This window comes from Portunus trituberculatus, chromosome 38 (assembly GCF_017591435.1).
Source record: "Portunus trituberculatus isolate SZX2019 chromosome 38, ASM1759143v1, whole genome shotgun sequence".
In the NCBI taxonomy this organism is placed as follows: Eukaryota; Metazoa; Arthropoda; class Malacostraca; order Decapoda; family Portunidae; genus Portunus; species Portunus trituberculatus.
Window position 1 is genome coordinate 23,867,657 of NC_059292.1, and position 24,244 is coordinate 23,891,900.

Genomic DNA, 24,244 nt, shown 5'->3' on the forward strand with positions numbered 1-24,244 from the left:
ATGCGAAATAGTTACAATATTGAAGAAATACAGTAGGCCGTTTCCGGGAGAAATTATGTCAAAAAGATTGCTTTTTCTCGTATATTACATAACAAAGAACAAATAGTGAAGTAAAATTTCAAATACCCAGTGACATGAATCACTCATCATTCTAAATAAAACCTATAAAGAGAGAGAGAGAGAGAGAGAGAGAGAGAGAGAGAGAGAGAGAGAGAGAGAGAGAGAGAGAGAATTTTGACATGCATGTCTTAAGTAATTGCTATACCAAGAAAAATCAACCTTCAGGCCAAATATACAGTTTATTTATCCTTGATTTAAATGCACATGCACATATGCATGTTCACGCGCCCGGTAGCTCAGTGGTTAGAGCGCTGGCTTCACAAGCCAGAGGACCGGGGTTCGATTCCCCGGCCGGGTTGAGATATTTGGGTGTGTCTCCTTTCACGTGTAGCCCCTGTTCACCTAGCAGTGAGTAGGTACGGGATGTAAATCGAGGAGTTGTGACCTTGTTGTCCCGGTGTGTGGTGTTGCCTGGTCTCAGGCCTATCCGAAGATCGGAAATAATGAGCTCTGAGCTCGTTCCGTAGGGTAACGTCTGGCTGCCTCGTCAGAGACTGCAGCAGATCAAACAGTGAATCACATCTACATGTACATGTCTATTTACATGTGTACATGACCTCAAAGACAGCTTCCCACCTCTCACTCAAGCCCACCAAGGCTGGAAAACACTTGATTATCTAACTTGTATTTATGATTTACTGTCTAAATCTTCGTACCACGGTATGCCACGACTAGTATGACTCTTTTAAGGTTACATGTATGGTAGGCAGCCTCAAATCATGGACATGAAACGGAAAACAAGGAGCGTAATTCGGGCGTTCCCATGTATTTTCAATGGGTAATGTTTTGAATGTAAGGAGTGTAGGGGCAGCAGCAGCCCACCTGTTTATTCAACCTCCTAGGGCGAGCCTTTGATTCCACTATCTTCTTTTTTTTATGCAAGAGGGAAGCTATCCAAGGGCAATAAAAAAAAAAAAAAAAAAAAAATATATATATATATATATATATATATATATATATATATATATATATAGATAGATAGATAGATAGATAGATATATATATATATATATATATATATATATATATATATATATATATATATATATATATATATATCTATATATATCTATATCTATCTATCTATCTATCTCTCTCTCTCTCTCTCTCTCTCTCTCTATATATATATATATATATATATATATATATACTGTATATATATATATATATATATATATATATATATATATATATATATATATATATATATATATATATATATATATATATATATATATATATATATATATATACATATCTCTCTCTCTCTCTCTCTCTCTCTCTCTCTCTCTCTCTCTCTCTCTCTCTCTCTCTCTCTCTCTCTCTCTCTCTCTATATATATATATATATATATATATATATATATATATATATATATATATATATATATATATATATATATATATATATATATATATATATATATATATATATATATATATATATATATATATATATATATATATATATATATATATATATATATATATATATATATATATATATATATATATATATATATATATATATATATATATATATATATATATATATATATATATATATATATATATATATATATATATATATATATATATATATATATATATATATATATATATATATATATATATATATATATATATATATATATATATATATATATATATATATATATATATATATATATATATATATATATATATATATATATATATATATATATATATATATATATATATATATATATATATATATATATATATATATATATATATATATATATATATATATATATATATATATATATATATATATATATAGAGCTCCACTTCAAATGGAAAGAATTAGCCGGAAGACAGAGACAAATGTCTTGAAACCCACCCTCTTAAAAGAAGTCAAGTCGTAGGAAGATGGAAATACAGAAGTAGGCAAGGAATTCCAGAGTTTACCACAGAAAGGTAAGAATGATTGAGAATACTGATTAACCCTTGTATTAGAGAGTTGGACAGAATAGGGATGAGAGGAAGAAGAAATTAAGCCTTGCGCAGCGAGGCCGCAGGAGGAGGGGAGGCATGCAGTTAGCAATATCAATCAATCATGCATGGGGCATACACGGGGAGGGGCGGGGGGACGTCGCCTCGTCTACCTTATGGCGCCACTCCAGGCGGTCACACCTCGAGTCTCCATACAGGTTTCCTTCCCATGTTAAGTAACTCCCAGCAAGAAACATCGACTTGCCGCAGCCTTGAGTTCTGTGCACGGACGTCCCTTTGTCCTCTTCCATGCTGGGATATCTCCTTCGGAGACAACCCGATATGCAGGATCGGCTTCCGAGTAGCGTGCCACATGCCCATATAGTCGCAGTTGGCGTTGACGGACTATGCTGGTAATCGGCCTCGAATCAATCTCACGGAGCAATCGCTGATTTGACACAAAGTCATATCAGCGGTACCCCATGATCCTGGGAAGGCATCTAATACCAAAGACATCAATTCGCCTCTTCAAATCGATGTTCAGCGTCCATGTCTCACAGCCATAGAGTAAGACGAAGATCCGAATCTTCGTCCGTCTGCACAGGTACCGACAATGCCAAAATACTCGTGTTGAGCGAGTCCATAACGCCGTGGGCCAGGCCAATCCGCCATGCAACTTCCTGGCTCGACCTACCGTTGTAACGCACTACACTACCAAAATATGTAAAGTTTTCCGAGATCTCAATGTCCTCGCCACACGCATCCAGTTTCATCCAGTAAGCCTCCAAACACCTCTGAACCTTGTTCTTGGGCCAGGAAACTTGGAGTCCCAAAGGCTTCCGGCTTCGCCTCCTCGTGCAAGATCAGTAGACCAAAGTATCCGCTGGGCTCCACACCCTTGTGTTATCTTTGCTCAAACTCGTGGATAGAAGGATTTATTGTGCTGATATCCGAGCCAGAGCAATCACGATCATGTATCAACCTGCTACAGTTGCCTACAGCCAAACTACTCAACAATTCAAGACATCGTCACCTCCTGCCCTCTGACGTCCTACCGCCACAACGAGCAGTCCGCCACTAACACACACAACTAGATTGTCCCCATATACCACCTGAAAGGGTGCATGGATGGGTAAGTGGGTGGGTGGGTTTGAGGTGGGTGGACTGGGGTGTGGGTGGGTGGGCGACGGGTGGGTGGATGGAAAAAAATATTGTAAGTTTGTATTTTGTTGGAAAGAAATATTATTTTCATGGGGTAGTGGTTCATAGGGGAAGTGCGTTTTTGTCGTTGTTGTTGTTGTTGTTGTTGTTGTTGTTTGTTTGTTTTTGTTTTTCTTGTTTTTTGTTTGTTTTTGTTTTTCTTGTTTTTTGTTTGTTTTTGTTTTTCTTGTTTTTTCTTTTTTGTCGTTTCTTTGTTTTTGTTGTTTTTTGTTGTTGTTATTGTTGTTGTTTGTTGTTGTTATTGTTTGCTCTTCTTCTTCTATTATTTGTTCTTATTTTTCAACTACTACTATTTTTTTCCCAAAAGATCGCTCAGTCACGTAGGCGAGGCGGCGGACCAATGGCGGGGCTGTTTTGTAGTCACGTGATGCATGACGTCACCAGAAAGCAATGTAGGTAATGTATCTTTCTTTAGTGAACGTCAATAGTAACAACAACACTGTAACACTAATAACAATAACAACACTAATAACAATAACAACACTGTAATAACAATAACAATGACAACACTGTAATAACAATAACAACAATTTGATAACAATAACAACAACACTGTAATAACAACAACAATACTGTAATAACATTAACAACACTGTAATAACAATAACAATAACAACACTGATAACAATAACAATAACAACACTGATAACAATAACAATAACAACACTGTAATAACAATAACAACAATTTAATAACAGTAACAACAATTTAATAACAGTAACAACAACACTGTAATAACATCAACAACACTGTAATAACAGTAAAAAAAAAAAAAAAAAATATATATATATATATATATATATATATATATATATATATATATATATATATATATATATATATATATAGTGAGAGAGAAAGAGAGAGAGAGAGAGAGAGAGAGAGAGAGAGAGAGAGAGAGAGAGAGAGAGAGAGACGTAGGTTAAGAGAAGACTTGATAGAAGTATTTAAGTGGTATAAGGGTTTTAACAGAGGGGACATGAATGTAGTTCTTAGAATCAGTAGCGAGGACAGAACCAGAAATAATGGGTTTAAACTTAAAAAATTCAGGTTTAGGAGAGAAATGGGAAGAAACTGGTTTTCAAACAGAATGGTTGATGAGTTGAACAGTCTCAGTAGGCATGTAGTCAGGGCTGAGTCAATAGGGAGCTTTAAAAAAAGGTTAGATAAATTCATGGATGGGGAAGATAGATGGAATTAGGTAGATTAAGCACACTGGGACTGCCTAGTATTGGCCTGGCGGCCTCTTGCAGCTTCCCTACATTTTTATGTTCTTATGATATATATATATATATATATATATATATATATATATATATATATATATATATATATATATATATATATATATATATATATATATATATATATATATATATATATATATATATATATATATATATATATATATATATATATATATATATATATATATATATATATATATATATATATATATATATATATATATATATATATATATATATATATATATATAGTGTTTGATGTGAAGAAAAGTAGAAATATGTAGGGAGAAATTAACTTATAAAAATTACAAGGAAATTAGTATATTTAAAGTTAATCTGATCTAATCTTGTTTGATGTAAGGAAATGTAGAATTAAGTAGAGAGAAATTAACTCATAGAAATTATATAAGAAAAGTTCTTTTTATTGAAAGTTACCCTGATTTAGTCTTGTTAGACGTGCGAAAATAAAAATAAGAAAGAAGAAAACATGAAGTTAGAGGCAAAAATATGAAAAAAAAAGAAAATCGAGTTATATATTGTCAAAGGGTGAAACTTTATCTAACTTGATAAAAGAAGAGAAAATCGTGGGAAAAATAGAGAAATGAAAAGAGAATTATATATTGTCTTGAAATGAGACTTGACCTAACCTAACTTGTAAGAGAAAGAGGCATGATAGAAAAGCAAAAAAGTAGAAGAAAAAGAAAAAGAAAATAAAAAAAAACTATATCCAACACCACTAAGCTAGAACTTTTTTCCAGCCGGCATCCCACAGCCCACAGCCACCAGCAACAGGCAAGCAGGTTTCAGTGGGAAGCATTGGCAAAGTGCAGAGTAGTAAGACAGAAACAGAGACGGTGGCTATGATTGAAATATTGCTGTGTTTGAAGAATAAAGGAAAAGAAGAAATGATTATTGTTGCCTGGCTAACTGGTTGCTCTCCTCAATGACGAAGTAAACTCTAAATAAACCAATTCCGAGTATTTATTTTGCTGACCATAAGAGTACAATGACACTCAAAAGGTTTACTTAGTTATATGTGATGCTCCCCACTCCTTGTTATATAGTGAGATTGTGTCAATACATACATACATACACACACACACACACACACACACACACACACACACACATATATATATATATATATATATATATATATATATATATATATATATATATATATATATATATATATATATATATATATATATATATATATATATATATATATATATATATATATATATATATATATATATATATATATATATATATATATATATATATATATATATATATATATATTCATACAATCTCACTATATAACAAGGCAAGGGAAACATCACACATAACTATTAGACCTTTTGAGTGTCATTGTATTCTTAAGGATGGAATGAAAAAAGAAACAAGTTTTGGAAAGTAAAAAGAAAAAAAAAAAAAAATAGGTCTCATCTAGCTGAAACAGTAAACAAAACAAGAACAAAGTTTACTTGAACGTATGCTCTCTCTTATAAACTTACACATTATCACAACATTGTCAGCCACAGTTAACTTTCATCCCGGTCATCCGGTGCCACAGTTTAAATCTTGAATGTGCATTACTTTTACGCGATAATTCGTGTGACACGGAAGGTTTAAACGCACTACAATAAATCCAAAAGAGGTTTTACGGTGAAGATTAACTACACTGCTGGAGCGATTTTTTGTCACTTTGAATTTACTCTCATTATTTTGATACGATGCATTCTACATTTATCAAAGGTACATAATATTTGAATAAACAAATAACTATATCAGACTGTTTTCACAAATTCAAATATCTATCATATAGGACTAGATTTTTGCAAATGAAGTCTTCTGATATGACTAAACTTTACCGTAAGAGATTACTTGTGGTATACTTTTGGTGAAGAATACGGAAATTAAGGCTCTTGACATGTGTGTTTCGGTCTCTCCACAGGACTGCATCGCAACACCCCTCCTGCATCACAAAGCAGTGTTGCAACGTGTCAAGCAGAGGAAGGTAGACGTCGTACTGCCACAACAAAACCAAGGACAAAGGGCTCAGACACATACACTGACATTCTCCTTAGTCAGTCACTTCCTGCGTTCCTTGTTATAGTGATTCGTAAGACACTCCCTCACGATATACACCGTATGCCATGGCAGATTTTAAAACGCTCAACGATTTCATAAGAATTATTTCAAGACTACGGAAATTAGTGTGGTTTTCATGAGTACTTACTTTCTTCTTCCTCCTCTTTATTTTTTCTAACTGATTGTGCATAATCATTGTTAAACTATCATTGGAATCCTTAAAACGCTTTTGAAAACCATAAAAAAGTATCTCTCAGCATTCTATCTCGACCGCAAGATCTGATGCAAGTTAATGGAGGATTTCAAGGGTAGTTTCTTGATTCCACCGATACCTAATAAGGACTGTGCCTCATTGGTGATAAAAATACTCATGAGAACCCTACTGATCATCACCGTTCTCTTTGAAAATAAATCTGACGAGAAAACAAAGCGCTTTAAAAATGATACAGGGTCTGATATCTGAATCATGCATAAACATTTAAAAAAAAAATCATTTATTTTTTTTATTTCAGCGTCACACATATTTGGGTATGGCGATTGGCAGGAGGCTCAGTGATGTGAATGCCCTGTGCCTCGCTGTGACCTTTACTGTTCATGTTTGGTTAGTGCATCTCATCATCTGTGGTTAAGATTAACTGTGTGTGATTTTAAATATCGAAGTAACTAACTAGTATGCTTACATAAAAGTCAGAACGATAAGCAATACGTGCTCATAAAATATACTTTTCTATTGTAAAAGTGTTAGTTGATATCCAATCAGTTAACCAAACTAAATAGGGGCATTCTCAGTCATGATACTACCGATACAGGTCAAAGCATCGTACATAACACAAACATTACTCACCAATCTATCACAGGGATTACCTTCAAGGAACACGAATCTCGAAATCCAAAGTGATAACTTGAATTCGTGCGATGCTTACCCACCCTTCTTGATGTAGAATCCTTGTTTAGCTATCACTTGAATCACAACAAATCTTGCAAACAAATGTTACTTCATTTGGAACTTGTTTAAGTATTATATCACATGTGTACAAAGACTGCCAAATGTTTGCCTGATGGTTGCTTGCAGCATCCTTATTTTCTTGTGTTCTTATGTACTAGAATCATGAAGAAAGGAAAATGCCTTGGAAGGTCTAAATAACTTTCACTAGAGGCTATTAGTAATTGAGAGGTGCCAAAACATGAGAGGCAACAAATCTGAATGTTTCTGAATCAGAACTTGCTGCCACGATTATTGCTTCACTACTCATGTTGCAGGTCAGTGCTGGAGGGGCACGTGCTTGTGCCTAGCGCAGGACATCTCTACGCAGAGCCTTTGTCAGGTAATCAGACAAGTATATTTATTGCCATGATCATTTTGTTTTCATTCTGTTAACTCTTAGTGGTGTTTCATAGTGGAATCGAGTCTACCACCACCGCCATCACCTTTATTCTTAATATTTCTAGTGTGTATATCTAAACTCTCTCGCCTCATGCGGATTGCGGAACAGAAGTTTCAAAATTTTTTACTCCAGTTAGCTTGGTTGTGCATATTTTCGTAAACCAATCATATTCAAGACACATATGCCAAATCTCACGTATAGCCACCACTGCTTGCCTCATGATTTTGTTGCATGCCATTTCAACCTCATATTCAGAAATGTCATGGTCTTTCATCAGGACTGTTCCAAACAAAACTCAGAGGGCCATGATCAGCCAGGTTTATATGGATTTTCTTGGAACTAGTGATGCAAAATAATTGTTAAACTATTCCAATGTGAAGAAAAAAAAATACTAATCTTGAAAACCCTCAGTTTAAGAGACCTACATGAGAACTAAGACGCGTGAAAACATTTCAGCCCCTGCAGTGGTGAATGAAAGCGACTGTGTGTTTCCCTTTTGGTGGAAGAACAAACTGCACAACAATTGTACACTTATGGACCGCCCTGACCACTGGTGCGCCACTAAGGTCAACGATGCAATTGGCCCAGTAACCTCTGGCTATTGTAAAAGTAAGTTCCCAACTTCCTCAGATATTGTAACCCACCCTCTTTTAATATATATATATATATATATATATATATATATATATATATATATATATATATATATATATATATATATATATATATATATATATATATATATATATATATATATATATATATATATATATATATATATATATATATATATATATATATATATATATATATATATATATATATATATATATATATATATATATATATATATATATATATATATATATATATATATATATATATATATATATATATATATATATATATATATATATATATATATATATATATATATATATATATATATATATATATATATATATATATATATATATATATATATATATATATATATATATATATATATATATATATATATATATATATATATATATATATATATATATATATATATATATATATATATATATATATATATATATATATATATATATATATATATATATATATATATATATATATATATATATATATATATATATATATATATATATATATATATATATATATATATATATATATATATATATATATATATATATATATATATATATATATATATATATATATATATATATATATATATATATATATATATATATATATATATATATATATATATATATATATATATATATATATATATATATATATATATATATATATATATATATATATATATATATATATATATATATATATATATATATATATATATATATATATATATATATATATATATATATATATATATATATATATATATATATATATATATATATATATATATATATATATATATATATATATATATATATATATATATATATATACACACACACACATATATATATATATATATATATATATATATATATATATATATATATATATATATATATATATATATATATATGTATGGTTTTTTTTTCATGTCCTGGCCTATAACGCCTGTAGGTAACTTGAAGAGTATTCTAAGCGGTATTAAGCTTTCCACCCATTGATGGCGCAGGCGATTTTATTTATAGTGGTACCCATATCACCACCCAAGCGCATCTTTGGTGTAACCACCTAGAACCTGGGTATTAAAGGTGACATGTAGATAACTTTAAACCACTCGACAAACGGCAAAGGACATCTGCCCGTTCCCACGCCCACCATCTTATCCACTAGGCCACCGCCTCCCTAAATATACATAGCAGGCAATGATGTATTTTATATGGTATATGAATGTATATTTTTTTTAAACCCTTCCCACCAGTGACATTTTCTCTTTGGTCTCTCTTACCTTGAGTACAAATCCTATGTAAACATTTTTCCCTCGTAATACTTTCCCTTATATTCCCCGACATATAGGTATTACTGCTGATCATATTATCATTTCTTTCCTGACCTTTTTCTTTCTTGCTTTATCTTCTAGGTATAGTGAAGCATACTATGAAATACTGCTGGTCCATCGCTGTACTCATAAGGATCTACAGGTTTTCTAAAGATGTTTTCCTTAATGGTTTTAGCGACAGCTTAACAACATTCAGTCCATCTCTCTAATGCAAGACTTAACCAATACCCTCAATCATTCATCCCTTGTCTTGATAAATTCTGGAACTCACTGCCTGCTTCTGTATTTCCTTCTTTCTATGACCTGAACTCATTTAGAGAGACATTTACTACATTCTTTAGGCTAACTTTCTCGGACCTGCTCGAGGACCGGCTGTTTAATCGTTTTTGTTGCCCTTGGTCAGATTTCCCCTCTTATACAAAAAAATATTCTCTAAACCACCTCAAATGGAAACAAAAATTATTTATTGTTTGATTTGTAACATGTTAGTCTTCCATGTTGCTAATATGAGTTTGTTGCGTGACCAGGCATGCAGATTGATATTTCAGGTTCCACATCAGTTAACTAGTATTTGTTGCGATTATACACTAGCTTGAGGTGAAAGAAGTGAGGGACCCTGATTTGAGGTAATACTTTATGTCCAAATGGAAGATCATGTGTATAGCCTTCAGTTTATTTGGTCATACTTTAGTGTCATAGAGAAAGAACCTGCATTGTCAAGATATTCTAAACCCTCCTGTTTAGGTTATATCAGGGATGTTTTGTGTCAGCGACAAAAAAAGGAAGTGTTGCCAAGTCTTAAGTTTTTGTTATCATTGCAGGTTTCCTGGTGGGTCCTCTTCCGGATGAACCTACTCCAACGATAGATGACGGTCAGTGCTGGTAACATACTTACTGACTGCCATGAGTTCTCTTCAAGTTATAATAGATGTTGTGCTGCAAAATAGAGGATCATTTTAAAAGATACAACTGGCTGCAAAAAGGTCTACGATTTCATATTCATAAATTATCTAAGACTGTTCAATTAAAGTCTAAATTGTGCCGCTAGTAGTTACAGTTGTTGAATAATTTTGTATGTTCTATAACCGCCCCCACACACGCATTATTAATACAAAGCTGAATGTTACAATATGATTTTTCTTCCTACCATAGTTATATTGCCATCTACGCTTCACAGGGGTTGATGTAATCAGAGTCAGTCAAGTTTCAGTCATCAAGACCAGCAATTAAGAGTGTGGTACATATTGACATATTGCTACGTCGTGGATTTTGAAGTGTTATGAAAAGTAATCTTCATGAATATTTCTATTATCTAAATGATAGTGTAGAATCATGAAACCTTCCCTTATAGAAAAAAAAAAAGAAAAACTCACTAACTTCTACTTCAGTCTGTAGAAACACCAAGAAGAAAAGTGAAGAAAAAAAAAAAATGGTCGCAATAAGGCAGTTGAATACCAGATAATCCTTATTACAACACTGTCAGTAAGTATTAGCATTCCTCTTGACAGATCCCAACCTCCACGAAGACTGCGTGGTGCCGTTTTATTACAACAGGAAGACCTTCGTCAACTGCACCATGGAAGACTCGAATCAGCCGTGGTGCGCTGTGGAAGTGGATCAGCTGCGCAAGCCATTAAGGATCAAAATTTGCCGCAAACCGAAAAATGCAACTGGTATTTCAGCATTTAATTTCTCTTTGCATATTCTCGTATTGGCTTGCTTATCTATTTGTTGTATTACATTTTCCTTATTCATTTATGTATTCATTTACATAACATCAATGATCTGTCATTTTTTTTTTCTCTCTCTCTGAAACCACATTCAAAAGGATGACCTGTATTTTGAAACGCACTGTTCTCTCAATAGCGGTCAACTGCAATAGTCTCAAAGTCCATGAGATGATAATGTGAAGTTTTCAGGAGTGTCTTTTTGTTTACGAATGATGTGGAGCTTAATCCTGGTTAAATTATCGTTAGAAATATGAACATAGATTTGAAAACATTCAAAAACTTTCACTCGAGCTTGGTAGAAGTAAAATAAAACAACGAACCGAAACCTTTGAGAGTACTGTTGGTTCACTGTTGTATGTCTTGACAGTACATGCATTAAAACTCGCATACTAATTTCTCTCACATTATATTTTCAGAGTACCGTGGTATGCAGGGTAAGGGTGAGTGATTCAGTAATTTGGTTCTATTTCTTGCTTGTTTTGGGCTCCAGACCTCACTTCTGACCACCGCAACTAATCCATAATGTCCAATTTTCATCACTGATGACACTTCCTTCAACTCTGATACTATAAAATTGGATAGGAATAAATAAATAAATATATATATATATATATATATATATATATATATATATATATATATATATATATATATATATATATATATATATATATATATATATATATATATATATATATATATATATATATATATATATATATATATATATATATATATATATATATATATATATATATATATATATATATATATATATATATATATATATATATATATATATATATATATATATATATATATATATATATATATATATATATATATATATATATATATATATATATATATAGCAAGAGAGAGAGAGAGAGAGAGAGAGAGAGAGAGAGAGAGAGAGAGAGAGAGAGAGAGAGAGAGAGAGAGAGAGAGAGAGAGAGAGAGAGAGAGAGAGAGAGAGAGATAGCAAGTTAATTTGACCCTTAACTGTGTGTGTGTGTGTGTGTGTGTGTGTGTGTGTGTGTGTGTGTGTGTGTGTGTGTGTGTGTAATTCACCTCTGTCGCCTGCTGGTCACCCAGCCAGTCTTCCCCATTACGGAGCGAGTTCAGAGCTCATAGACCGATCTTCGGGTAGGACTGAGACCACATCATGTGTGTGTGTGTGTGTGTGTGTGTGTGTGTGTGTGTGTGTGTGTGTGTGTGTGTGTGTGTGTGTGTGTGTGTGTTTTAGCACATATGGCCTAATCTACGTAAATTTTCAATACATTTCTGCATAATTTTCTTTCTCAGTTATTTCAGCGTGTGTGGAGGATGGTCTCTTATGAACAATGACCACTAAATTAATGTTTCAGTGAAACCTTTATTACCCTGTGTCATTGTGACTTATCTAAAGCTGTTTTCCATCCCGACAGTCAGGGAATTAAATCGACTCGATCCGGAAATAGAAGGACTTCATTCGAAAGGTAAGTTACTGAATATCTCACAAAATTGAGAGTTAAATTACTTTAAGCATCAGTTCTGAAAGTCTAGTGCTGGTGAATGTCATAATGGTGTTTATGTGCATTCACGGTAAAAGAATAAAAAGAAAGAAAAGAAAGCAAGCGAACTTTCCAATAAACTTTTATTGTGTAGACTCTCTCTCTCTCTCTCTCTCTCTCTCTCTCTCTCTCTCTCTCTCTCTCTCTCTCTCTCTCTCTCTCTCTCTCTCTCTCTCTCTCTCTCTCTCTCTCTCTCATGAGCCTCTGCAACCTGCTAATAATCCACCAGCTACCATGTTTTGTTAGGTGACATTGGGTAGTTGTGGCGGGGAAGTAGTGGGGGGCTTCAGACTGAAAAAAAACACAGCTCATAGGGAGTGAGTGCAGATGTTCACTTGGCCTATGACTATGGCACGTGAGGCAAGTATACCCTTCTGATTTCTTCAAATAATTTTGATTAAATTACGAAAACACCGATAAATAATAACAAGCAAGACCCGTATTTTTCAACACTTTGCTATTTCATCAGGTATATATATATATATATATATATATATATATATATATATATATATATATATATATATATATATATATATATATATACAGTAATACTCCGCTTAACGAACAGGATAGGGGATGTCAAAGCTGTTCGTAGAAAGAAAATTCGTTAAGCGGACGTAATTTTCCCATAGGAAATAATGGAAATAGGGGGGATGCGTTCTGGGCTGGTCCCCAACATACCACATGGGTTAAAAAAAAAAAATCATATATACGTTTGGCAGCATATTGGGCCACCGGTTTACCACTACTTTTATGATGTCATATGAGTTATTGGAAGTTAGAGGACCTACGTACAAATTCTCTCACATTTTCGCATTTATGTTCACAAAACAACATTTCTATTAGCTTTTTGGAACTGGATCCAAGATTCTTTAACGTCAGAGTAACCTCTTGCAGCGAAATGGCATCTATGAACGCTTGGAGGGACGGTGACAAAGTTGCTATCAGGTTGCTCTGAGGTTGCTGGGAACACCACCTCTGGAGGTGGTGTGACTGTCTTATATATGCATTTACGTTCACAAAACAACATTTCTATTAGCTTTTTACAAACCTTGCCCCAAGAAAGGATTGTTTTGTAATGCATAAAGTGAAATCTTACATGGAATACCAAAAAATAAAGCAGAGATGAGATGAGCCACAGACGAAGCGGGACACTCGTGGCGACTCGGCCGCTTCTTCTTCTTCTTGTGACCCTTTTAGCCTGCGTGTTGTCTTTCCCCATGATATTTGTTTCCACTCCTCTATTTCCTGCTATAATGGATATCATATCTTAGTATTCATATACGCTCATGCCATGAGGCCTCGACTCCGTGGCACTGAATGACAGTGAATTATTAATGAAATACTGCGGTATTTCATTAGTAATTCACTATCACTCATTGCCACGGAGTCAAGGTTATCCTCGTGGCATGAGCGTATATGAATACTAAGATATGATATCCATTATAGCAGGAAATAGAGGAGTGAAAACATAAACATCATGATGAAAGGGTCACAAGAAGAAAGGGTCACAAGGAGAAAAAGAAGCGGCCGAGTGGCCGCGAGTCTCCCGCTTCGTCTGTGGCTCATCTCATCTCTGCTTTATTTTTTGGTATTTCATGTAAGATTTCACTTTATGCATTACAAAACAATCCTTTCTTGGGGGCAAGGTTCGTAAAAAGCTAATAGAAATGTTGTTTTGTGAACATAAATGCATATATAAGACAGTCACACCACCTGGAGCAACCTGAAAGCAACCTTGTCACCGTCCCTCCAAGCGTTCATGGATGCCATTTCGCTGCAAGAGGCTGCTCTGACGTTGTTAAAGAATCTTGGATCTAGCTCCAGGAGCGCTAGAGACAGAGGCGGGGAGCCAGCCAATCACAGCGAAACTACTGCGTTCGGTCCCTCACCCAGCAAATTCAAACCCAGAAAATTCGCTAAAACGGATGTGGTTGTACGTTATGCGGATTTTTGGTCTAACTTTATATAGTACGTTAAACCGGAAATTCGTTAAACGAACGTTCGTTAAGCGGAGTATTTCTGTGTGTATATATATATATATATATATATATATATATATATATATATATATATATATATATATATATATATATATGTACTTTTTTTCCTTAAATTTCACCATAAAAGACTATTCGTCTGATGCCCTTGAGTATTTTTCTCTATCAATAATAACCTCATTGATAACCTAGATAATTTCCACGAGAGGAGAGGAAAAGCGGTCGTGTATAAGCCTCTAAAAGATTTGAAAATATTCAATATCCTGACCTCATCTAATTTACTCAACAAAAACATAACTGACCTCATCTCCCTATAGATCGCGCACTCACACAGCACGGGGATGTGTGTGTGGTCCCATACAAATTCAAAGGGAAGGTGTACATGGGTTGTTACTGTGATGGTGAAACGCCGTGCTGGTGTCCTCTTCGTGTCAGCTACGACTTTTTCCCACTGGACTCCGACTACTGTGCAGGTAAGTCTTAGCTACATGGAAGAGATATGAAAGTGACAGGGAAGAATTGTAAAGAGTCAAAGGATAAGAAAAATTTAGTTTCTCTCATGCTCTATGCAATGTTCAAAGGAGACTGGCTAAAATCAGAGCTAAGATGGAAGAAAAGACTCCTCAACTTCTTGACTCTAAAACAATGAAGTACAAAAATATTTTCAGAAGTGTTGTCAATTTATTTCCAGAGTTATCTCGGTGTTCCTTTTAAGAAACAGTTCAAGTAGTAAGAATTTGACAAAAAAGTGAGTAGGGAGTTCCATTGTTTACCGGTGAAAGGGATGACAAGTGTTCTGGTATACTCTTGCATTATCTTAAGGTTCAGTATATCCAACTCATCTGGTGTTTGGTTTCTATCGCCCTGCCTAAAAAATCACCGCACTGGTGTTGGTGATGTTGCGTGTCCTCCGTTCCGTGGCCAGAGAACAGCACCGTGGTAACCATCCCTATTGAACAGCTCCAGCTCAACATATCAGGTAACACCATACACAGGTCAGATCCCGCACTCTGAAATGCTCTAGGCTCCCTCAAGATGACTGGTCTGCTTCCCAAGGATGCTTTTTTCTTTGATGGTGTAGTCTTGTCAAACTATATATCACTGGAATCACGAAAACACCAATATACACACCCAGGTCATTAGAGCCATTAAAAGTAGTCGAAATAAGGTGATGCTATGGTACAAACTCAAGAAGCAAGTCTTTTCCTTTCCCTAAAACTCATAAGAATATAAGAAAATCTCATTTTAATCTTTAATATTTTTTAAACTATCCCTAGGTAAGATATGCAGTGAAACCCTAAGAGTGCAGTTTCATCTCTCCTCCTACATTTCTTTCTCCAAATTTCATTTGCAATATTCATTTATGATTTCTAATGTTTTTATCATATCAAAATTTTGCTTTTCATATCAATATTTCATCCTGCTATCTTTCTTGTCTTGAAAGGTTGACAGCGACGTCGCATGATTTCGATGTTGCGGCGCCATAAACCATAACAATCAACCCAAGATGTATTAGACTAATTAGTCTAATACATCTTGAATCAACCAATATCCTCTTTCTTTCTGTTCACTCACCCTCCCTCTCTCCCTCCCTCCCTCATTCACTCACTGATATTTTTCACTCTTTTACGAGCATTAACGTCAACTTTGTTCATTTTTTTTTTCTTTCTTTTCTCAGATACGCAGATGACTTCCCGAAATGAGCCGTGTACTTTTCCTTTCGTATACAAGGGTTTAGTGTATACAGAGTGTGCATGTGTGGATGCCCCGGAGTGCTGGTGTGCCGTTTCCCTCACAGTGGCTAATGAACCAGCAGTGAGTGGTTACTGCAAAGGTAAGGTTGTTGGAATTCTCACATCCCTAGTTACTAGTGAGATGTTAAGTACAGTATATCAACACTTGATTCGACGAACATATTGTGTAATTTCAGTACTTGCCTAGGAAGTAAAAATCCTTATTCTTTTCAGACTTTCTGGTTGGGGAAACTCCTACCGTGCCTCCTCCTGCCTATGGTGAGTTAAATGTTATCAATGATTGTCTACACGCTGTGGAGTCAGGATGTGTTTGTTAACTCTCTCCTGATTTGATATTGTGCTGAGAGAAAGAGAGAACAATAACAACAACAACAATAATAATAATGATGATGATAATAATAATAATAATAATAATAATAATAATAATAATAATAATAAAATGGTAATAATAATAAAAATTATAATCATAAATTATAATAATGATAATGACAATAATAATGATAATAATAACAACAATAATGGTAATGATAGTAATAATGATAATGACAATGATATATGTGAATGTTTTTTTATCTCGTCACAAAAAGTTATTATGCAAAATATATAAAATTTTTGGTAGTGTTGGAAGAAATGAAATTGTTAAGGAAAATAAAGCAGCAATTATTTAATATAGAAAACGGAAACTGAATGTAGAAGACGAAAATCGAAACTAAGGCATTCTATTTTCTGCACAAAACATCCAATTTCCGAAGGACTCGGATATAATACGACGGAGGACGGGTGGGCGTGTCACCTCCCTTTCACCTACAAGGGACAAAAGTACACACAATGTACCACCGATGGACGCGACCGCCTCTGGTGCGCCACACTGCTGGGCGAAGGCGGCGACATCCTTCAGTGGGGATATTGCGCCACAGGTAACTTCCCTCGATGCACTTTTTTGAAAAACTCTAACACAGTACAAGAAATACATGAAAAAAAAAGCAAAACTCGTGAATTATTTTGGCAGCTGAAGAAAAGAATTAACCGTCAGGCAAAAGAATTTTGTACACACACACACACACACACACACACACACACACACACACACACACATTGAGTTTTTCGTTTTGATCGTTTTGATTTCTCAATTGCAGCGGTTCTTGTATTCTTGTGTTGTTGTTGCAGGGATTTTCTTATATAATATATATATATATATATATATATATATATATATATATATATATATATATATATATATATATATATATATATATATATATATATATATATATATATATATATATATATATATATATATATATATATATATATATATATATATATATATATATATATATATATATATATATATATATATATATATATATATATATATATATATATATATATATATATATATATATATATATATATATATATATATATATATATATATATATATATATATATATATATTTTTTTTTTTTTTTTTACGTAGGGAAGAGGGCCAGCCAAGGGCAAAAAAAGAAAGTTAAAAAGGCCCACTTGAGTGCTGGCTCTCCAAAAAGTGTAAAAAGTGCCAAAACCGTCAGGCAGAATTAGGGGAGCAAATGCCTCGATACCTCCCTCTTAAAAGAAGACAAGTTGTAGGAATTCGGAAATACAGATGCAGGAGGGAGTTCCAGAGTTTACCAGTGAAAGGGATGAATGATTGAGCGTACTGGTTAACTCTTGCATTAGAGAGTTGGACAGAATAGGGATGAGAGGAAGAAGAAAGCCTTGTGCAGCGTGGCCGCAGGAGGAGGGAGGCATGCAGTTAGCAAGATCAGTAGAACAGTTACCATGAAAATAGCGATAAAATATAGAAAGGGATGCAACATTTCGGCGGTGAGAAAGAGACTGAAGACAGTTAGTCAGAGGAGGGAGTTGATGAGACGAAGAGCTTTCGATTCCACCCTATCAAGCAAAGCTGTGTGACTGGAACCCCCAAACATGCGAAGAGTACTCCATACAGGGACGGATAAGGCCCTTATACAGAGTAAGCAGTTGGAGGGGCGAGAAAAACTGGCGGAGACGCCTCAGAACACCTAACTTCATAGAAGCTGTTTTAGCAAGAGATGAGATGTGAAGTTTCCAGTTAAGATTATGAGCAAAGGACAGACCGAGGATATTCATTGTGGAAGAGGAGACAGTTGAGTGTCATTGAAGAAGAGGGATAGTTGTCTGGAAGGTTGTGTCGAGTTGATAGATGGAGGAATTGAGTTTTGAGGCATTGAAAACTACTAGATTTTCTCTGCCCCAATCGGAAATCTTAGAAAGATCAGGCGTTCCGTGGCGTCCCGCGTGATCTGTTGATTTCCTGAAGGGTTGGACGTCTCTGAAAGAACGTGGAAAGATGTAGGGTGGTATCATCAGCGTAGGAGTGGATAGGGCAAGAAGTTTGGTTAAGAAGGTCATTAATGAATAATAGAAAGAGAGTGGGTGACAGGACAGAACCCTGAGGAACACCACTATTAATAGGTTTAGGAGAAGAACAGTAGCCGTCTACCACAGCAGCAATAGAGCGGTCGGAAAGGAAACTTGAGATAAAGTTGCAGAGAGAAGGATAGAAGCCGTAGGAGGGCAGTTTTGAAATCAAAGCTTTATGCCAGACTCTATCAAAAGCTTTTGATATGTCTAACGCAACAGCAAAAGTTTCACCGAAATCTCTAAAAGAGGATGACCAAGACTCAGTAAGGAAAGCCAGAAGATCACCAGTAGAGCGACCTTGACGGAAGCCATACTGGCGATCAGACAGAAGATTGTGAAGTGACAGATGTTTGAGAATCTTCCTATTCAGGATAGATTCAAAAACTTTAGACAAGCAAGAGATTAAAGCTATAGGACGGTAGTTTGAGGGGTTAGAACGGTCACCCTTTTAGGAACAGGCTGAATGTAGGCGAACTTCCAGCAGGAAGGAAAGGTAGAAGTCGATAGACAAAGTTGGAAGAGTTTGGCCAGGCAAGGTGCAAGCACAGAAGCACAGTTTTTGAGAACAATAGGAGGGACCCCATCAGGTCCATAAGCCTTCCGAGGGTTTAGGCCAGCAAGGGCATGGAAAACATCATTACGAAGAATTTTGATTGTAGACATGAAATAGTCAGAGGGAGGAGGAGAGGAGGGACAAGCCCAGAATCGTCCAAGGTGGAGTTGTGAGCAAAGGTTTGAGAAAAGAGTTCAGCTTTAGAGACAGAAGAGATGGCAGTGGTGCCATCAGGATGAAATAAAGGAGGAAAGATGAAGAAGTGAAGTTATTTGAGATGTTTTTGGCTAGATGCCAGAAGTCACGAGGAGAGTTTGAGTTTGAAAGATTTTGACATTTCCTATTTATGAAAGAGTGTTTGGCAAGTTGAAGAACAGACTTGGCATGATTCCGGGCAGAGATATAAAGTGCATGAGATTCAGGAGATGGAAGGCTCAAGTACCTTTTGTGGGCAACCTCTCTATCATGTATAGCACGAGAACAGGCTGAGTTAAACCAAGGTTTAGAAGGTTTAGGTTGAGAAAAGAATGAGGAATGTACGCCTCCATGCCAGATACTAACACCTCTGTTATGCGTTCAGCACAAAGAGATGGGTCTCTGACACGGAAGCAATAATCATTCCAGGAAAATCAGCATAATACCTCCTCAGGTCCCCCAACTGGCAGAGGCAAAACGCCAGAGGCACCTTCGCTTTGGGGATCCTGCGGAGGGATTGGAAAAATAGGACAAGATACAGAAATGAGATTATAATCGGAGGAGCCCAACGGAGATGAAAGGGTGACAGCATAAGCAGAAGGGTTAGAGGTGAGGAAGAGATCAAGAATGTTGGGCGTGTCTCCAAGACGGTCAGGAATACGAGTAGGGTGTTGCACCAGTTGCTCTAGGTCATGGAGGATAGCAAAGTTGAAGACTAGTTCACCAGGGTGGTCAGTGAAGAGAGAGGAAAGCCAAAGCTGGTGGTGAACACTGAAATCTCTAAGAATGGAAATCTCAGCGAAAGGGTAGAGGGACAGAATGTGCTCCACTTTAGAAGTTAAGTAGTCGAAGAATTTACTATAGTCAGAAGAGTTAGGGGAGAGGCATTTGGGGTCTTCAACAGGAGAGGTGTCCGACCTGGGGACAGTTTTGGTTCCCTCCCCAGAGGGGGACTCCGGGGCGTTGTTTATTTTCGGTCCCATTTTTCTTTTAAAATTTTATTTGAAGTGAAGGGTGTATGTGTGGTAAGTGCATGTAGTTTTGTGTGAAGAAGGAGAGTTGTCTTAAGAGGGTAGGCTGTGACTGTCCCCTTGAGTTGTGAGACACAAAGGGAAACATTCAGCGAGATCACAACTAGCTTGAATGGAAGGTTCACATCACCTCCTAAACTATAGTGCTACTACCTCCTACATATATATATATATATATATATATATATATATATATATATATATATATATATATATATATATATATATATATATATATATATATATATATATATATATATATATATATATATATATATATATATATATATATATATATATATATATATATATATCAGTTTTCGTTTTATCCCTATTCTAATCACCATTTATTATAGGGTGTGATGAGTGTAGAATGTTGCCAGATATTGCTTTTGTCTGAAGCACCTGTAGTATAAACATGACATCACTACTTTGAGCACTCATAACTCAAGATATTTTCTTTCATTGCGCAGATTATTTGTGGGATAACGAGATTGGCGTGATCGCTCTATAAGAAGCAGAGCTGGGTACTTCCTTACCTTGATCCGCATCTTCTCTCCTCCGTACCTGCGGACCACCAAACGAGGTGCGGAGGTCCGAAGTGGGGAAAAATTTCCAAAAGTGCGGAAGTAACAGGTACGGAAAGGCGACTTTAAGTCCGTACCTCCGCACCTGAGACATGTGGGGAAAGATGAAATTTTAAGTCCTTACCTCCACACCTGAGACAAGTGCAGTACAACGAAATTTTGAATCCGTACTTCCGCACCTGAGATTTTCAAGGAAAAAAAGATAAATAAAGACGACAGTCCACACTCCGTAGCATTACTTTCGGCAGTTTTGGAAGTCTGTGCTACCAGGCATATTTTCCCGCCATTTGAGTGACGTCACTCATTCAAGTCTAAGCATGCTCCTCTCTCTCTCTCTCTCTCTCTCTCTCTCTCTCTCTCTCTCTCTCTCTCTCTCTCTAGATATATATATGTATATATATATATATATATATATATATATATATATATATATATATATATATATATATATATATATATATATATATATATATATATATATATATATATATATATATATATATATATATATATATATATATATATATATATATATAATAATAATAATAATAATAATAGTAATAGTAATAATAATGATAATAATAATAATAATAATAATAATAATAATAATAATAATAATAATAATAATAATAATAATAATAATAATAATAATAATAATAATAATTATAATGATAATAATAATAAGTTATAATGACTGCCAATTACTGCTAACCGTACATACATTACAATGATTGCAAGCATACATAATCCCCATTTCGTTATATATATATATATATATATATATATATATATATATATATATATATATATATATATATATATATATATATATATATATATGGAGCTCTGATGTATTACTGACTTGTACTTTGTTTTATTTTTTGAGGTGCGGACTAGATTTTTCTGGCGCGCTTTAATGATCTTGATTACGGTACCGGAGGTGCAGAGGTGTGATACCGGACCGGGGAAAAAAATTTTGGCGCTGAAGTACAGTTACGGACTATCTGCTTTTCGAGGTCCGGAGGAGCGGATCGGACTACCCGATATCTAGTAACGCGCCCATTTCTAATAAGAAGACTCACTTGATGTTCGGTCTGAGTGGCCCACGAGATCATAAATAATTTTCAGAAACCTATAATTGATGCAACTGAGAAAACTTCTAGACTACTTTTAAGAGATTCATTATATCAATACTTTTATATTATTTACATTTCGTATCAAAATTGTTAGCAATAATGTTCTTGTATTATCCTTTTCTGTAAACAAACATTACAAATACATTTGATGAAACCAAAGCTACATGTTTTTGGTAAACCAGGGCGGCAAGCAAAACATGTTATAAAGTACACTCTTCTCAAAATGTACAGAATTATTGGTGACCTTAGTGAGCATAACCATGTAGCTAGTTGATTGGCTGTCAATTGAACTTGACACACATGGTCAAGGATAACCTTCAGTAAAACTGTTATAAGTTGAAATAAGCAATTGCGACTTTTGAAAATACGATTAGAAATACAGAATATTAGAGTGTTTCTGGGTAAATGTGTGTGTGTGTGTGTGTGTGTGTGTGTGTGTGTGTGTGTGTGTGTGTGTGTGTGTGTGTGTGTGTGTGTGTCTTTATGTGTAATAATAATAATGATAATAATAATAATAATAATAATAATAATAATAATAATAATAATAACAATAATAATAATATTATCATTATTATTGTTATTCGGTTTCTTCGGGTGGCCGTACATACATACTGAAAATATACATGGGAAGGACGGCTGGGAGACTTAAGATTAGTTCACTATCCTAATGGATTAACGCTCGCACCATGGTGGGGATCGCACTGTGGTGGTATTGGTCCGTGCGTGGTGCCTTCAAGGGCATAATCTTGTTGCGGTGTCTTGTGGCACGCACCGAGTGTCATTTTTCCCAAGCCTGAAAGAGTATATACACAGGGAGAAATTAGAGCGAATCAGCGAGCGACGTGAACCAGGCGAGATGTTGCCAGCTGCTGACGTCATTACACAACATATACATATATGAAATTTTTACCTTCAAAGTTAATAATATAATATTTTTTCTTTCACTGAACTGAAGGCGTTATCGATAACTGAAGCAATAATACAATGCAACGTTTCGCTATACTTTGAAGCGTGTGATGCCTCCGTGTCTGGTATGACTTATTCACAGGCATATCCTTTTCGTTCCTTGATTTGTTCGCCTAAGTTATCCATTTAGCTCTGTAAACTCTCAGAATTGTAAATATTACCTTACATAGCATACAAACATCATAATATATAGGTTTAAATATGGCGAACAGACTCTCTCTCTCTCTCTCTCTCTCTC

The 24,244-nt window shown here is 34.5% G+C and overlaps 1 protein-coding gene across 4 annotated transcripts in view; it reads left to right on the forward strand.

The window, feature by feature from the left end:
* The window catches only part of LOC123515097, a 51,243-nt gene extending 28,968 nt beyond the window's left edge, over positions 1-22,275 (forward strand). Inside the window, exons 2-16 of one of the 4 annotated variants that reach the window (XM_045273527.1) lie at positions 3,624-3,708; positions 6,524-6,655; positions 7,173-7,261; positions 7,921-7,985; positions 8,502-8,654; positions 10,869-10,919; positions 11,556-11,720; positions 12,194-12,217; positions 13,205-13,255; positions 15,651-15,806; positions 16,259-16,312; positions 17,012-17,167; positions 17,301-17,345; positions 17,840-18,004; positions 21,791-22,275. In XM_045273527.1, coding sequence (XP_045129462.1) covers positions 3,688-3,708; positions 6,524-6,655; positions 7,173-7,261; positions 7,921-7,985; positions 8,502-8,654; positions 10,869-10,919; positions 11,556-11,720; positions 12,194-12,217; positions 13,205-13,255; positions 15,651-15,806; positions 16,259-16,312; positions 17,012-17,167; positions 17,301-17,345; positions 17,840-18,004; positions 21,791-21,831 — 1,368 coding nt within the window. In that variant the 5' untranslated portion in view covers positions 3,624-3,687 and the 3' untranslated portion in view covers positions 21,832-22,275. Of the gene's footprint in view, positions 1-3,623; positions 3,713-6,523; positions 6,692-7,172; positions 7,262-7,920; positions 7,986-8,501; positions 8,655-10,868; positions 10,920-11,555; positions 11,721-12,193; positions 12,218-13,204; positions 13,256-15,650; positions 15,807-16,258; positions 16,313-17,011; positions 17,168-17,300; positions 17,346-17,839; positions 18,005-21,790 lie in introns of those variants that run through there. The other 3 variants (XM_045273529.1, XM_045273528.1, XM_045273530.1) reach the window with 3 other exon arrangements.
* Positions 22,276-24,244: the final 1,969 nt, after the last annotated feature.